The sequence below is a fragment of the Mustela lutreola genome, chromosome 11 (assembly GCF_030435805.1).
Source record: "Mustela lutreola isolate mMusLut2 chromosome 11, mMusLut2.pri, whole genome shotgun sequence".
Lineage (NCBI taxonomy): Eukaryota > Metazoa > Chordata > Mammalia > Carnivora > Mustelidae > Mustela > Mustela lutreola.
In genome coordinates this window covers 17,576,686-17,594,088 of record NC_081300.1, presented here as the reverse complement: position 1 = coordinate 17,594,088, position 17,403 = coordinate 17,576,686, and the positions used below count along the sequence as shown (strand labels likewise).

General features: G+C 41.5%; 1 protein-coding gene across 2 annotated transcripts; it reads right to left on the bottom strand.

Moving 5' to 3' along the window:
- Positions 1-1,445: 1,445 nt before the first annotated feature.
- On the bottom strand, positions 1,446-17,202 carry NARS1 (asparaginyl-tRNA synthetase 1). Of its 2 annotated transcripts, none has more exons than XM_059139900.1 (15): positions 17,049-17,202; positions 15,897-15,979; positions 13,132-13,197; positions 12,939-13,031; positions 12,760-12,849; positions 11,797-11,875; positions 10,683-10,753; positions 8,825-8,911; positions 7,230-7,451; positions 6,918-7,117; positions 6,159-6,294; positions 5,389-5,502; positions 3,232-3,363; positions 2,812-2,943; positions 1,446-2,554 (listed from the first exon to the last, which is right to left on the bottom strand). In XM_059139900.1, the coding sequence occupies exons 1-15, from the start codon at positions 17,089-17,091 to the stop codon at positions 2,423-2,425; spliced, it is 1,680 nt and encodes a 559-aa protein (XP_058995883.1). In that variant the 5' UTR covers positions 17,092-17,202; the 3' UTR covers positions 1,446-2,422. The 2 variants fall into 2 exon arrangements, with proteins under 2 accessions (XP_058995883.1, XP_058995884.1); XM_059139901.1 differs by having other exon boundaries at positions 15,897-15,976; positions 17,049-17,188.
- Between the last annotated feature and the right edge of the window lie 201 nt (positions 17,203-17,403).

Sequence of the window (17,403 nt, the reverse complement as noted above, 5' to 3'; positions counted from 1 at the left end):
AGCAAACAGAAGGCCAAAGACAGTCTCTGCGCCAACTTGATAAGCCACACCCCCCATCACAAGGGAGAGGGTTTTTCTGAGCCCGGGTGACTTCATTAGTGAAGAAAGCACTCTCCTGTCACAGACAACACTCTGAGTTCAGCCTTTGGTCCTAAATGAAATGAACTTGTTGGTTTCAGCTCAATGCTTCAGGGAAGGGCAGGAGGATCACCTAATTCATTATTTGTCATGATTGGCACCTCTGTGCTACTCACACTAAATTTAGATTACTCAATTCTGTCTCCTTAATCAGAAAAGCAACAGGGCAGGAAGGGGCGGTGTGTGGTACAAGAGAAACAGTGGCTGGGCGAGGCCGGCAAACGGTGAGCTGTAATGATCACTCGGAGACATCAGATCAATGGTCCCCACATTGTTTTATAGCAAAGAGGTGACCCAGTCTGGGCCAATGTGGCGTGCATTTTGAATTCCTCTCTTCACCACACAGAGCCTTAAGCCCACAAGTGATGATGGGTTTGTTAGTCCATCAGTACTCATTCCTGAGAGTCCATGATCAGCAGAGAGTACAGATGGACTAATGAACCCATCTGTACTCTCTCACCATGGCACTGGAGAGGGGAAGGATTAAGAGTTAAGGTCAGGGGCAAGCTGGAAAGTTCTCAGGCCTTGGACCTTTGTCTGTAATGGACTGGTGATAGTCAAGACGGTCGCTGTTCGGGGCTGTGCCCTGGGGAAAACTGTTGAGCAAACACGTTCAGGCTACAGAGTGTGCGACAGTCGCGGCGGGAAGAACGGACAGGAGACAGCGCTGGCGGTGTTTTGTTTGCTCTCCAGTAAATAAAATCTTTATAAATAAATAAATAAATGGCTTAATACCTGAACAGTAGCAGTTTTAGAGAGAAAGCAAAACAGAAAAAAAGACTTTCATGAATGAGGCAATTTTAAAAACTTGAACACAACTCAAGGGCTTGATTTCCTGGGTGTGAGGGTCCTGTCACCCACCCTGTGGGATGGACGCAAATTCCCAAGAAATAGCGTCATGAAATTTCAGAAGAGTGGGGACAAGTTTCCGAAATAGCTCCTATGTCAAGGACCAGGTATGAGAATGCTTAGGGATTCTCAGTAGCAATATATATATAAATATATATATATATATATTTACTATAAATGCCTCATTTCCATCTGTCATTTCACTTAATTGAAAAACAGGATATAATCTAGTGTGTTGAAAAATAAAGAAGATCATAAAACATGACTAGAACCTACACCTAATGTGAAAAAATTGTTCCTTTTCTTTACCGCGTGTTTTTAGTAGTACCTACTAAATTTAGTAATATCTAATTTCACATACATACGTCATGAAAAGTAAAAAGATTTTTAAAAATGCAAAACACATGAACCAATGTAAGACTGAGGTGTTCAGCTTTAGAAAAATTAAAGCCAGCAAATAGTTTTTAATGTGTGTCCATTTATTGATTGCTGGGAATACAGCCTACTGAGAATACATGACATGCATTTTGGGAAAGAAATTAACCAAATCTGAAATGAAGCCATTCAATAAGCCTGCTGGGAGTTAATAAGGTAGCAGATTAGATCTAAAGTCACAGTGTGGGAAGAGTCAAACAGCCACATACAGTTGTCATTAAGATTCCAGCTGCAAATTCTTTTGGAACTTACTTATTCTTAATTACTTAGAAACTACCAGGAAAGAGAGAAGATCACTCTGCCTCTTTAGCTTAAACTAACGCAAAGAACAACAACAACAAAAAGAATGTGCTGTTATTTCAAATTAACGCAAAATTCCCATTTTTTAAAAATTTCTCCACATCAATTCGTATGCTTTAGAATTATAAGCAGCTCTATAGGATTAGAAAAGATTAATAACCAATGCAAAACTGTCTTTGTTTGATTCCAGTATCTACCAATGAATTTCACTAATACTAGCAGATTTTTTACACCACATTGCCAATTTTCCTTCAAGATGTTTGTTATAACTTGCCTGTACAATAAAATGATATAAATTAAAGAATTCCAGTTACACTTAACAGGGCGGAAAGATTAGGTTACTGGAATGTCTTAGATCATAATTAAATTCTGCTTAATGATATATGTGATACAGACGATGAAAAAATTACAACCTATAATTGGGTAAAATGCTGAACTGGACTTCCGACCGTAGTGTTACACACCACATAGTTCCCCCAAACTTTGTGATGGATGGATAGTGTTCCTTAAAATGCTAACAATGACGTCACTGGATATTCACATGATTTGGATTGCTTTTTGTGGGAGAAAAACAAAATGGCCATACACCAATGGAATAAAAAAGGGAAGATTCTGGCTTTTTGTTTTTGTTTTTTTTTAAAGAGGCAGTCTGTTCCTTTCATAAACTGTATTCTTTCCTTAATGCTTCTGGAAGAACCAGTTATGGCTTGCAACGCTGGACAAATCGTGGGTACAAGCATACATCTCGGATGTGATACCTATTCAGAATCCAGGTCAAGAATCGTTCCAAGCCCAAGCCATATCCTCCATGAGGACACGTGCCATATTTTCTCTGTTTAAAAAAGAAAAAGAAAAGAAGGACTGCATTAAGCAAGGCCAGTAGCTGGGTTGTTTTTCAAATTAAGTCAATGTATTAGACAAAGACAAAACTAGTCACATGCCACATTACAACCATGAAATTGAATACAGCTTGTTCCCACATCAAAGTACCACACTGAATTCTCTCCTTTTAAAAATTCCAATTTATATAGAACTATTAAAATGAAAACAATTTAAAGAGTATTAAAAACAAAGCACAAAACTGTTTACCTGATCTGTGTACCAGTAATAGGGAGTGGGGTCAATTCCTTCCCTTTTATAACCTGCCAGTATCTCCTCACTATCCCAGATACGCATTGAGCCTCCCACAATCTCACCGACGTTGGGCATCAACACGTCAACCTTTAAAAACAAGTAAATAAAATGCAGTTACTACCAGGCTACAGTTTCAAAGAAAATCACCATTAAACTCATAGCTAAAGGAGCACGATGGTTATGTAATACTCAAATATTCAAAGCCTATAATTTAACAAGATATGATAAGCCCAAGAGAGGACAAAGCCACTTCTTTACATACTGCCATGCTAGATGTATAATGAAATATTTGCCATGAGCTCTATCTTAGTCCAGTGGCAGTCCCCACCCCATTAGAAAGCAAAATTAGTAATACTATTTGAATCACAGACTGACAGATTCTGTAAGGCGGGAATCCTCAGGACATCGCTGCATATAGAAGGACTTGATCTCTACAGGAAATCGACACAGCAAGATGGGCTCATTAATGGTGTCCGTCATCAGTCTCTCAGGAGCTTCTGGGATATCCTGAGGTTAAACAAGACTTCATTAACATTTACAACTCAAAAGGCAACAAGACAGAAGCAGCTCTCACCCACAGCAGCCCTTCATGTTATTAATGTAACGTAGCAGAGACCACACACCCATCCACAACCCAAACACATGGTGGAAGCAACACTTTCTTCCAAAAACAATAAAGGTATTTTAACAACTCGCACGCAGTTATTAAACCAACTGCAAAAGACCTGCTTCCCTTTACAGTAGATCAAGCACCATCTGCTTGAGGAATAAAAACCCACCCACCAAACCCCTACAAATAAAAAATTAAAAAAAAAACAACACTCGAAGCCATTATCACTGAGACTAGATACTGTGCAGTTATTTTTTTCAGTGGCCAGTTTTACCCAGCTCTGAAGCAAACGTGGTCCACTTAGTCCTGTGAGGTATAAGACAATCAGTGAAGGCTCCAAAACATCGTTGGTCTATGCACAGCCTGTGTTATTAATAACACCAATCCTTAAACTTTCCTGTTATCTGGACTTCTTGCCTGTTACAGTACATCTATATGGCTTCAATGGTGGTAAGATAGAGCCCTAAGACAAATAACCAGTGTGAAATTTCCAAGTGTAACCACACCTGGAACACTTAGCCAAGAAACGTCAGATGATGATGAACCAAGTTCATCTGCTTCTGTCTCAAAACATCCTTCAGTAACCCACATATAAACTCAAGGTAATACTGAAAACTCTCGTCCTAGTACAAACTGACTGAGAACTTGACAAGACTCATTGGGGCTTGGCAATCTCCTGGCGCAGCTGTCATGAGGCCCCAGGCCCCACTGGAGATGAGTGGGATGCTTCTGGTCTCTCGGCTTTTATCTGCTCTATATACCACAGTAGGATTTAACTGGGGGGAAACAGTCTTACTGCACATTCCAAAAAGTTGGAAGATTCATCCTCCATTCACCTACTGGATGTAGAACATGGGACGTTCATCTACTCTGGTGACCTCATGTACATGGGATGACATCAGAATACGATAAATGTTGACAAGCATCAAGGGCTTCCTGAACCATGGACCCTGCCAGGAATTTAGCTTTGAGTCCTCACAACTTTGCAAAGCAGCTGTGACCTCCGAGGAAAGAGGGTGGGGTCACTGGCCTTCTCTCACACAGCAATAAGGACACAGGTGGGAGCTAAGCCACCTGGTGGTGGGGGGGGGATTTCCTCCAAAGATGGGGCTCTTTCCACTCCATCATACTACTTGGCTAAGTTTTAGGTAATAACCCTTCTTAAATTTTTAATACAAAACTTTGTTACTCTATGCCACCAACGAATTCATGAAATGGAAAGAATAATTTATATAGGTCGAGAGTCCTGTTTGTTCTCTCTGTAAATTCCTTCTAAAAATTAAAGCTCTAAGCAGTAGCTGCTCCTCTTTTATCTATAAAGCGGACTTGCAAATACTATGTGAGAAATGGTTAAATGCACTGGGAAAAGGGCTTCACAGGCTACACCTCTGGTATGTCCACACAGTGTATCTGGGACACCAGACCACCTTGGCCTTCTCTCTTGGGTTTTGCATTTTAACCAACAGCTATTTTCTTCTTTGACTCTTCTCCAATTGAAGGAGCTTCAATACACTCCTTTGCCGGAGGCTTCCTTTTTGAAAGAGGCGGATACTTTCTTCAAACAAATAAAACGAACATACCGCATATCAACATCTTGCATGAAATTTTAAAGCCTGAAATTTTGCATGAAATGTCTGAGGCATTGTGCCAGCCTAGAGAGCTACCCTTAGAGTCAAGTCAGGAGCATGGACTGACCACAGAAGAAGAGGAAAAAGGCAAAAGATGTGCTGCAAAGGCTATCATGGCGCTAATATTTACTGACCACCACAGAAGCGGACTAAGGCTGACTCTACATCTGTGGACTCAATGAATCCTCAGACAACCCCAAGGAGGGTCTGTTGTCGCCATTTTTTTGACAAGCGGCTGCCTTCTGCATTCCTGGTTCGATCACCTCAGCAGCAATACACTTAGGCGCTGCATACCTCTCCAAATTCATAGAAAGTTCCATCTTCTTTCTTTATGTTGTGTTCCTTCAGCCACACAATAGCATCTGAATAGTTCATCCGCTTAAAAGGCCGTTTGGGAGGCTTGAAGTTCTACAATAGCAAGAAAAAACAGTGTATACAAAGAAACCGGAACACTAAAATTTCCATTATAGGGAAAACTATCCGTTGTTAGTGTAAAATGTTATTTCAGACAAGAAAACAATGAGAACATTTCTAAAAATGGAAAATATACATGACCTCCTCCTATGTAAAATATTATAAAATTATTGGCAATGACTAGTATCAAATTTTACTCTTAAAAATACAGGTACAGAAATGAGTGAAGGTGGTCAAAAGGTGAATTATAAAACAGTTCTGAGGGTATAATGTGCAGCAAGGGGACTACAGCTAACAATACTCTATTTATAAATGTGAAATTTGCTAAGAGAGTAGATCTTAGAAGGCTGCAGCATAAAAAAGAACAAACTGTACCAGTGTCTGGTAAGAGATGTTATCTAGACTTATGATAATCATTTCATAATACATACAACTATCAAATCATGATGCTGCACACCTGACACTAACATAATGCTATCAATTTTACCTTAAAAAATAAAAAATAAAAATATAATGTGTGTGTATATATGCACTTATAGCAAAGCTCGCCACGCCATTAAATCTATAAAAAACCGAAGGTGAAGACATCATTACCTCCCCACTTCCCCCACCAAATCATGACTTTGCATTTCCATAAACAGCACACCTACCGGGTTGAGGTCACGCACTATACTCGCTGCAGGAGATTTCAAGACTCTATCTACCACATCACAAACCAAGTCCTCCAATCGGTTCAGGAGCTCATCAAAGGTCAGGAAAGGACACTCTGCTTCCACATGAGTATATCTAAAAAACAAGATACTAGCTGGCAGCCAGTCTACCTTTCTGCGAAGTTTTTCTTAAGTAAGGATTTTAACATCGCAAAACTGTGCAGAAATGTAAAATTCCAGCACCGCTAACCAACTCCCCACTCAGCACATTAGCTTTATTTCAGTTTTTTGGTTTTTTTTTTTAAGATTTTATTTATTTGTCAGACAGAGACAGCAAGAGAGGGAACACAAGCAGAGGGAGTGGGAGAGAGAGAAGCAGGCCTCCCACTGAGCCTGATGCGGGGCTTGATCCCTGGACCCTGGGATCATGACCTGAGCCAAAGGCAGACACGCAACGAGTGAGCCATCCAGGTGGGCCACAGGCAAGTTTTAGAGTCCCTACCTTTCCTCCCTTAAAAAGAGTGATTTCTTGTTTATTCTTAACATATAAAGGATCAAAGAAAAGTGAAAGACGAGAACATCGCTAGGTATGGCGCAGGAGCCAAACCTTCATACATGGCTCCCAGTAATTTGTGGAATGGCCCTCCACACACTCTTAAAGTACCCAATTTTTTCACACTGCCTATATAAAGACTGCTACACTAAACGTATGTTCTTAAAAGTAATTTTTTAAACAAAACTAAAAAGACAATTCCGTACTCAGCCAGGTGCCTTCGTGTTCTAGACTGTTCTGCCCTGTATGACTGTGCGATACAAAACACATCTCCCAGAGCTGGAATGCAGGTCTCCAGGTACAACTGAGAGGACTGAGTCAAAAATGCCTCTTCCCCAAAATAGTCAAGCTTGAAGAGCGTGGCACCTCCTTCCACCTGGGTTTGCACTAACGTTGGAGGAGTGACCTGTTCAAATGAAAAGGGGGAGTAAGTAGAGGCCGATTGTGAGTGCCACTATTCAAGTTTTAAAATGGCCAAAGGTACTGTTTGTTTGCAAACGATGATGAACCACACTTACTTCATGGTACCCCCTATCAAAGAAGTGATCTCGAAAGCACCGGGTGACCACAGAACGTGCTTTCAGGATCTTGGACATGTTTTCTCCCCGGATCATCATGTGTCGGTTGTTGAGCTGGACGTCCACGTCAGACTCCTCGTTAATCAAGTTATCAGCTCCTCCAGCAGGGGCCAACCCAATCAGTTCCCAGAAGTCACAGCTCAGCTCATGGCCCCCGGGGGCCTCCATTTTAGAAGGGGGGAGGCAGGGAAAAAGGAGAGAGAAGGAAACAAAAACTAACATTATTGGAGATTTTAATTTATGTCAAAATTGTTGGTAAGATATTTTTAGACATCACCATTATCAGCCTACCCTTCTAGACAAAGACCTAATAATCTGATTTTATTTTGATATTTAATATTCCTTTCAGAGTAAATCCACACATGATTTTTAAACAACAGAAAAGCAAAAACTAGAAAATAAATGATAATCTTGCAACTTGGAGTAACTACTAACTGCTGTTATCATTCGATATATCTTCCTAACCCTTCCCTGTTAAGTTAAAATATCATTTTATCGACACTGAAACACTCCTTAAATGCAAAGGTTTTACTGAAAGCTGTTTCTCTTTGGAATGGATATATGATAAAAATTTAAATTCTCCCTAGTAATTCCATTAAAAGCAATTTATTTTAGAAGCCACATATCACGGAATATACAATTACCTTGGTGCCAAACCCTGGAGAGCAAGTACACGTCATAACAACTCCGTTCTGCAAATCACATTACTTCAGTGAACTTGAATCAGATACTCATGCTTAATTTAGGTTTTTTTACATGAACTCTGGGAGACCCTCTGATATCGATATTTCTAGTCTATTAAGGAGTACTCTAGGGGCTCCCTCTGGTGGTTAATAGGTCACATTTGTTTGTTTTCTTTCCCAGCCAACAAATATAACCACAGTAATTATGTGAAAAGTAATTACCAACAAGTAACCGTTACGTGCCTGTTGGCTGGAGAAGAAACAACTCTCTGAATATCAGAATTATATTTAACTTTCTCTAAAAGAAACTTTCAAATTCTATTCAGGAAGTTTCAGATTTAGATTACTGCTCTTTCCTGAAGCTTTTGGGTAAATTTTTTTTTTTTTAAGATTTTATTTATTTATTTGACAGACAGAGATCACAAATAGGCAGAGAGAGAGGAGGAAGCAGGCTCCCCGCTGAGCAGAGAGCCCGATGCGGGGCTCCATCCCAGGACCCTGGGACATGACCCGAGCAGAAGGCAGAGGCTTTAACCCACTGAGCCACCCAGGCGCCCCATGGGTAGATTACTTTTATTTCCAACTGGCTGAAAAGCTAATCATGCATCCATAGCAAAGTGACTGTACTATGGCCCATGAGGGTTATTTATGAATTCTATAAAGTTGGAAATCCCTGAGTGTGTTATATCATCTGAGTTGCATGGTAGACATATTTCCCTGGAAGAGGAAAAGGCATCCTAAATTTATCAAGTACATCGCATCTGTGTATTTATTTGCCAAATCCCTAAAGTACAAATAAGAACACTGGAGAACAAAGACACACTTACCCACTGAGAAAATCAACCTACTCACCTGCTTGCCCTTTGGGGTCAGATTTAGCGTTCCATACACTGCAACACTACTCTCCGTGGCCAAGACAACCCCATTGTAACACTGACACTATAAAAAAGATAAAAGTCCGTATTTACTACTCACATTTACGTTAAGATGTATATGCTCTGATGTACAGAAAGCTAAGCAGATTACTCAAATAAAAGTTACCTGTCTAAAACTAGTAAAAGAAGATGGCCATCGATTTTTTTTTTTTTAGTATTAACCAAGACTAGCTATTTTTGTAGGAGGGTTGATCTACAGAGAAATATGTATGTAAACAGATATTTTACATATATACATATGCATAAATGACAGTAGCCCACATCCCTTAAAAACATCTGAACAGCTCATTTTATTTTCTTTAAAATTCAGACTGCTGGGATAATAAACCACCCACCTGGGCTACGATCAACACTTGCTAAAACCGCTAGGACAGAAGCGACAGGTAGCTTTACTGTGGAGGGATCAGGCTACCAACACTTTAACCCGCTATCATAAAACCATTAAAAAAGGCAAGAGGACATTATGTGTCTTTGATGTGAGACAATGAGAAGCACACAGCCTTGCCCATGAAGTAGTTGTTCCAAGAAAGATATCAAACTAAGTCAAACAAAATGAAAAATCTCCCAAACCTGAATCTGATAAGCTTGTAAGAACTCCAGAGGAGAGGAATACGTTAAATGACCCCGAGGAGGCAACCAGCCAGACTCGGAGTAGAGGAGAGCCACTGGACAACCAAATAGGTTGTTTTAAACAAATTTGGTAGAAAAGACAATAGAAAGGACGAATGGTTACAGACTGAAAGAGTTTCAGAGCCACATCAGCTCAGTGCAGTGCAGAGATCTCGTCTGGGTTCTCATTCAAACCAAACAACTGTAGAAAGACATTATGAATCAACTGGGAGAATCTGACTGATGTTTAGGAGTTGCTTGTTTGGCGAGGGTGTAATTAATATTAGCGTGGTTATAGCACAAATACTTTTTCTTGGAGATGTGTATGCAAGTGTATTTATATAAAATGATATGATGTCTAGAGGGGTCAGAGGGGTGAGCAGTAAACCAGAATTGGCCATTTATTAGTCATTACTTGCTAGGGACTTAGTGTTTTTGTCCCTCCAAATTGCCTATGTTGAAATCCTAGGCCCCTGTGTGCCGGTGTGAGGAAGTGGGCCCTTGGACAGGAGAATAGGGGGAGATAAAGGGTTTGCTCCCCCTTCTGCTCTCCACCATGCAAGGACGCGCCAAGTCAAACATGACCATGCTGACACCCTGAGCTCGACTTCCAGCCTGCAGGACTGTGAGACAATTTCCTTCATTTATATACCACCCAGTCTGTGACTAAGACCTAACCAAAGCCGGGTGATGAGCACATGAGGTTTCTTTATACAGGTGACTTCGAACAATTTGGGGATTAGGAGTGCTGACCCCCTGTGCAGTCTAAGATCCACATACTACTTGATTCTCCCACAACTTTAATGGCCTACGATTGAAGCCTTGCTGACAACACAAAGTCAACTAACATGTATTTTATGTATTAGGCGTAACATACCGCATTCTTATAAGAAGTTTGAGAAAAGAAGGTCATAAAGAAGAAAGTCATAAAGAAAATTCACTCACAGTATAAAAAAAAAAAAATCAAGGCCCCAGCAGACACATGCAGTTCAAACCCATGTTGTTCAATGGTCAACTGTACCGTTCTATTTTTTATGCGCTTGAAATTTTCTCTAACAGTTTAAAATATATATACAGATCCTAAAACTCCTAAAACTAACAATAAAGGAGCTTCCTGGGGAAAAAAAACAACAGATTTTCAGTGAGAAATAAGAAAAAATATTTACCAGATCATCTGACAAGACACACTGAAGATAGCCTGTACCGTCCCGCAACACCAGAAACATTAAATTCTTTCCTAAAATGAGAAAGAAAAATGTAGCCCGACCGCTCTCAAGGCACTTAAAAGTACTTTCTCATAATTTAATCTTGTAACAGGTAACTCCACGGTAAAATTGTTCCCAGTTCAAACCTTCCGCGTGGCCCCCTTCCTCTCAAGTGGCCACTAGAAACATCACTACTCAGTGTCTGCAAAGCATTTCACCTTCTTCACTGTATTTCCATATCCTATGTGAGCCTCGTGATCCATGTGATCATGGGAGAGCAAGACTGTCAGAAACTTGACACGAGGGAGTGTGTCTCCCTCACCACTGAATCCCCTGCACGGCCTAGCATAGGGCTGTGTACTCAACGAGAGGTAGATAAATATTGCTGCCCAGGGATGCCTGGGTGGCTCAGTCAGTTAAGCAGCTGCCTTCAGCTCAGGTCATGATCCTAGGGTCCTGGAATCGAGTCCTGCATCAGACTCCTTGCTTGGCAGGGAGCCTACTTCTTCCTCTGCCTCTGCCTGCTGTTCCCCCTGCTTGTGTACACATGCTCTCTCTCTGTTAAATAAATAAAATCTTTAAAAATACATATATATGTTGCTGCCCAGAATCCCTTTTCATTTATGCCTCATCTCCTTTTATGAAGATGTGTAACTACTTATAATAAAATACATGTTAATAAAATAATAGTTACAGATAGCAAAAAGTCAGGACTGAGAGAAGTAGAATGCAAACACACAAATTATAAAAGCCAACACTACTGCCAGGAATGAATTTCAGAGTTGCTCTGCCCTTCCTGTAACACATCCCCTGCCTTTCATTAAATAATTAAATTCAGCTAGACAAATATTTACTGGATACTCCTGATCTCTGTGATTGCTTCCAGTTAAATAGCATTTAAATAATTTTTAAACCTGTAATAACAAATTTAGGATGTAATTCACTATCTTCTTTTATAAACCAGCACCCCAAACTAAAAATATCCCCACCTAAGTAAATGTTTTTATGTTCTTCTTCACCTAGAGCAGGGATGTTTAAAATTAAAGAGAAACAAAAGAAAAGCTCCACCATTTACCTTGCCTACGCAGCCTGTGGACCCAGCCAAACACCTTTACTCTTTGGCCTTTGTATCCTCCTAGGGCATGAATCTTCACCTGCGAAATTGAAGTTAATAACGTTCGACCGATCATGTTATTTATTACGTATCAGCTTCTCCACTAAAACTAGACGGACGGCAGTCAAGTGTCACAAATTCACAAATGATGCAAAACGACAATCATTCTATAATAAACGTTCACCATATTAGAGTGGTTAAAAAAAAAAAAAATCCAAGTCTTTCTCTTAGTGCAAAACTGACACTGAGAACCATCTGGAATTTCAGAAACTGCTATATAAAATCAGTGAATAAATGAATTCATAAGAGCAACAAGTCTGCGTGAAGCCCTTCCTGCCCTCACAGTTCCTCCCGACACACAAGGCAGAAGCTAGCCGAGGCTAGCTATCGGCCTGGAGGAAGGCCAGAGGAGTACAGGAAGGGGAGGCTAAAGGTAGCCAAGACACCTTCATCACTAGGAGATAGGAAAAAGACGACCACCCATGAGCAGTAAGAACTATTTGAAATCTAAGCATGGCCACTCACAGCTCAACATCTGTTCTACGAAAAAATGCAGAGGAATTCAATTCACAAAATCACAGAACATTTTATCTATTTAAAAATACCACGAAAATCATGGATTTTGACCTCCTCATTTTACAGTGAGGAAATGGACACGTAGGGAAGGCGACACTTAGCTGGCTTTTAGGTGGGACAGGAATCGTTCAACACGTAATTACTAAAGTTTACGATAAAGTGAACCCCCAAAGGACCAGCTTCCTAACTTTAAAATGTTATTTTCTCTCTATCCCCTTTAAAAGGAAAGGAAGGACGGACAGAGTCAAGGAGCGCACCAGCCAGCCCGGCCCTCGGGCCCTCGGACACAGAGCCGAGAGTCTGACAGGGTGTGACGGCGATGTTTGGGACAGTATGTGTCACACTCACACATTTTGGCTCGGGAAGATTTGGATCATTTTTAATGGTAATCTTCTTTGCTTCTTCCAGGTTCTTTTCTCTCCGCAAACTGTCTTCTGCCTAATTTTTAACAATAAAGCAGTCTGTTAACACAAGGTTTCCAGTATTCTAACTTAAAAAACATTCACAGTGGCAAAATCATTGCTCACCTCTTTCTTTTCCCGGGATTCACTCTTCATTTGTTCCCTATGCCACATTTTTTTAATGTTTTTCATCTGTGATTTAGAAATAACATCCCACCTCTGGAGAGAAAAAGAGATATTGATTTTTTCCAGAATCTCTACGTTCTGATGAAAATTTATTTACAAAATATAATTCGGTAGAGTTTTTGGCTCACCCTACCTCATTTTCTTTTTGTGAATCTATGTAAATGGTCGGAAACGGTTCTTTTCCTACTGTCATCAGAGCCTTGAGTGGGAAGGGAAGAAAAGAAAATTTAATATTGTACCGTATCTGACATCAAAATAACAACCTAATTATGAGGTAACTTCAACCATCTAGAACACCAACAAGAGCCAAGAAGAGGGATGCCTGGGTGGCTCAGTAGGTTAAGCATCTGCCTTCAGCTCAGGTCACGATTCCTGGGTCCTGAGATCAAGTCCCACATCAGGCTCCTTGCTCAGCGGGGAGCCTGCTTCTCCCTCTTCCTGCCACTGCCCCTACTTGTGCTGTTTCTCTCTCTCTCTCTCTCTGACAAATAAATAAATAAAACCTTAAAAAAAAAAAAAAAAGAGCCAAGAAAAAAAGCATACAAACCCCAACGGCCAAAAGTGAAGATTGAAAGAATGACTGGTCGGACATACTAAGAAGACTTTGCTTAAAGCAGAAGCCATGCGGTCCTCTCACAAACAATTCTAGCACGCGTGACTACACAATACAGTTGATCCCTGAACACGGGTTTAAACTGCGTGGATCTGCTTATATGCACATGTTTTTCCTATAGATACATTACAGTGTTGTAAATACATTTTGTTCTCATAATTTTTAACATTTGCTGTTTTCTAGTTTACTTCTTTGTAAAAATACAGTATAGAATACACATAACATTTAGAATATGTGTTGACTGTTTCTGCTATTGGTTTATCTTATTGGTATGTTACTGGCTTCTGGTCAACTATAAGCTATCGGTATTGCAGACTTTTGACACTGCAGGGGTCAGTGCCCCAAACCCCGGGTTGTTCAAGGGTCGAGTGTATACAGTTTCCTGGTACAACTAGACTAGAAGCAGCGGATTTCCAGTGGCTGCAGGGACCGGCAGGAAGTATACTGAGAACACCAGAGGAGAGACAACCGACAGTGAAAGTCAACTGCAGATCACACCTAAGTGGCTCTTCTTCACTAAGGAATCAGGGAAGTTGCTTCTGAAACTCTTTCAGAAACAAAAGTAACGGTTAGGAACATAAAAGGCTAAGCTTCATTTAATTTGAAAAATTCCTGTATGTAGAATACCTCTTTTCATAAATACGAGGACATGTCAGGGGTTGCTGTGCCATTTATATTTTATAGTTTGTATTACTTGATTAAGTCAGCCAAGAAATGTTAACAAATTAATCTCTCTGGTTGTATGATCTGAAGCTTGTGGAAACTAAAGGTCTAGTTCCAGACCTGGAAAATACTTTTCACTTTCTTTTAACACTAACCCCGACTCAATGATCACCGCAGAGGAGGGAACCTGGATCTTTTAAAAACATCTAAGACAGGGATGCCTGGGTGGCTCAGTGGGTTAAGCCTCTGCCTTCTGCTCAGGTCATGGCCTCAGGGTCCTGGGATCGAACCCCACATGGGGCTCTCTGCTCAGCGGGGAGCCTGCTTCCTCCCTGCCCCCGCCTGCCTCTCTGCCTACTTGTGATTTCTGTCTGTCAAATAAATAAATAAAATCTTAAAAAAAAAAAAAACATGTAAGAGAGTTCTTCTTTTTAATAACTACACTTGAGGGGTGGCTCAGTTGGTTAAAAGACCGACCGCCTTGGGCTCAGGTCAGGATCAGGTCAGGTCAGGCTCAGGTCATGATCCTGGAATCCCAGCAATGAGTCCCCACAGGCTTCTCCCTCTGACCCTCCCCCGCTCACACTCTCTCTCACTCATTCTCTCTCTCTCAAATAAATAAATAAAATCTTTTAAAAAAAAAATTACACTTGGTAGAGATGTTTGTAAATCACTAAGAATTTGCTACCTGAAACTCTCTATTGATCCCTCCTTTTGTTAATCACCTAAATTAAGAGTTAGAAGCCAAACTGTAATTCCCCAAATGAGAACAGCACACTTTGCTAATAGTGACATTTTGCAAACATTCTCCTAAATGTCAGTTTTGGGGAGCCATAGGAATCACCTCAACAACTGGAAATGAGAGAAAGATTTCCTTCCAAAAATTGAAAAGCAAGACTCAGCTTCCCCAAGTCCCACTAAGTTCATGCCCAGATTTCTTCGTTTTTTAAAAAGATTTTATTTACTTATTTGACAGAGATTGAGAGAAAGAGAGAAAGGGAGAGCAAGCACAAGCAAGGAAGTGGCAGGCAGAGGGAGAGGGAGAAGCAGGCTCCCCACTGGGTAGACAGCCTGAAACACAGGGGACGCGATGGGACTGGATCCCAGGACCCTGGGATCATGACCTGAGCTGAAGGCAGACACTTAACCAAGTGAGCCAGCCAGGCGCTCCTACCCAGATTTCTTCTAAATGGACTCCTAAGAGGCCTCTTGGTGAATTTACCACTAGAATCCAGATGTGATCCTGAGTCTTGAGACTCAAAGACTTAACTGATATCTGTACACTACGAACGGACTCATTTCTCGGAGCAGACACTCAGTAACTCATGAGTCTGGGATGCTAATTTACTAATGTACTATTACTTCTCAGGATCTAAAGTCCTCAAGTGAATTTAGCATATTCTCTCAGCAGGATACGGAAAAAAAGAAGACACATGTTAAAAATGTTCAAATATAAGTTTAGACTTATTCACCCAATAAAGCTGTATACATTCCTCCTTTTCTCTTTTCTAAAAATTCTCTCCAAAATCTGGTGCCTGAGATACAGTTATTGACAGGTCAGATATTAACAGACACTAGTCATTAAGAAATGTACTCATTTTCTGAATGAGAAGAAATACTACCTTTAAGCCCGTTTTAAAAGGTTTCTCCTTGGTTCCATCACCTGTAGCATCATTTCCCTCTCGATCGGAGACATAGAGCTCTGCTGTTTTACAAAAGCAGAATGAGTTATTCATTTGGCCAGTAATTATTAGTCATTTCATACTTTAACTATCTCATCCATTCTTTATCTTTGTGAACAGAACAAGCATCTGATTAGTAAAAAATTACCACGGCCCAAAAGAAATTATATCATGATTCTTTCCCACGCCTCTAATTCAGTGACATCTATCCCATAAAAACATACTAGCTACAAATCTGGCTTTTCAAAATGAACTTTGATGATTTTAATTTGTGATACTGCTTCTAGCTCCTTGATGAAGGCTTTGAAGTTGGCCAGACCAGACTGGAATCTTGGATGTTGTACCTTAAAAGCCAGGGTGACTCTGGGGAAATCACTTAACCCATCTGAGCTTATTTGTCTAGGAAATGAGGGGAAAAAACAATACCCATCTTGAAGGTCTATAGGGAGGACGTAATGAAGTAACACGTATCAATCAGCTATCCCAGTGAGAGTGCACCGATGTCAAATAAATACAGCTTCCTTCTGATCTTTAAAGGAAATGACGCTCTGAGCTTAACGAATTGCACAAGACCTTACAACTAATTAGGTGTGAACACCAGCATCAATCCTGGTCCCTTTTTTCCTTTTTCTATTGCACCACACGGTCTCCCTGCAAATCTCAATATAAATGAGGATGTGTGAAAGCGAATAAGAATTCAAGAGTCCCTTCCGGACGATCACTTCGAAGAGCTTAAATATTTGGGGGTACTCGGACGTCTTATAGTGCCTCGCGGTGGCTAAGTCTCCCCTGAATCACCAGACTGTTTGCAGGGGGGCAGGGCGAGGAGTGGCCGCCATCCCAGTCGCCGGACCGGGCAGGGGTGCCCGAGGGGGCGTCGAGGGGGAACCGGCCCCGCCCAGCGAGTCGCGGTCCAGCAGGGGTCCAGGCTCCTCCCTCCCCCACCCAACCCTCCCCCCACCTCCAATCTTTCCTGTACAAATATCAGTGGACCGCCCACTCGAAGCCAGGCCATCTGCCGCAGCTCGGTTCCTGGCCCACGTAGGGTTCCCGCTCCACTTACACAGTCCGGGATCCCCGGGCTTCACTCACCTAGTACCATCCCGGCGGTCGGCCCGGTCACCTCCAAGGACATCGTCTCCAACACTCTGCCGCCTTGTCACCCCAACGTGCACCGGTGGCTTCCTCGACTAGGACGTTGCATCAGAACGTCATGCATAGGTCGCCCCAGTGAGTCACCCGAGCGTCGCGGCGCCATTGGTTACAGGAGGATAGGGTAAGTGGGCGGGTGTCGTTGCTGCCGCCATCTTTGAGCCGGGCACAGGCAACTTCCGGGTCCGCCGCTGGGTCCTGGCGCCCTCGGGCTATCCGGGTCCCGGCGACCCCGGACTTTCCGGACGCCTAGACCCACTGGAGGCAGCAGTCTTCTCTGCCTTCGGTCCCCACC

Coding starts and splice junctions, on each gene's coding strand:
- NARS1 (XM_059139900.1), bottom strand. CDS start 17,091: ATGTCCTTGGAGGTGACCGGGCCGACCGCCGGGATGGTACTAG. Junction 8,912..10,682: donor GTGTCTTGTCAGATGATCTG/GTAAATATTTTT, acceptor TCTTTTTTATAG/TGTCAGTGTTACAATGGGGT. Junction 7,118..7,229: donor TTGATAGGGGGTACCATGAA/GTAAGTGTGGTT, acceptor TCATTTGAACAG/GTCACTCCTCCAACGTTAGT.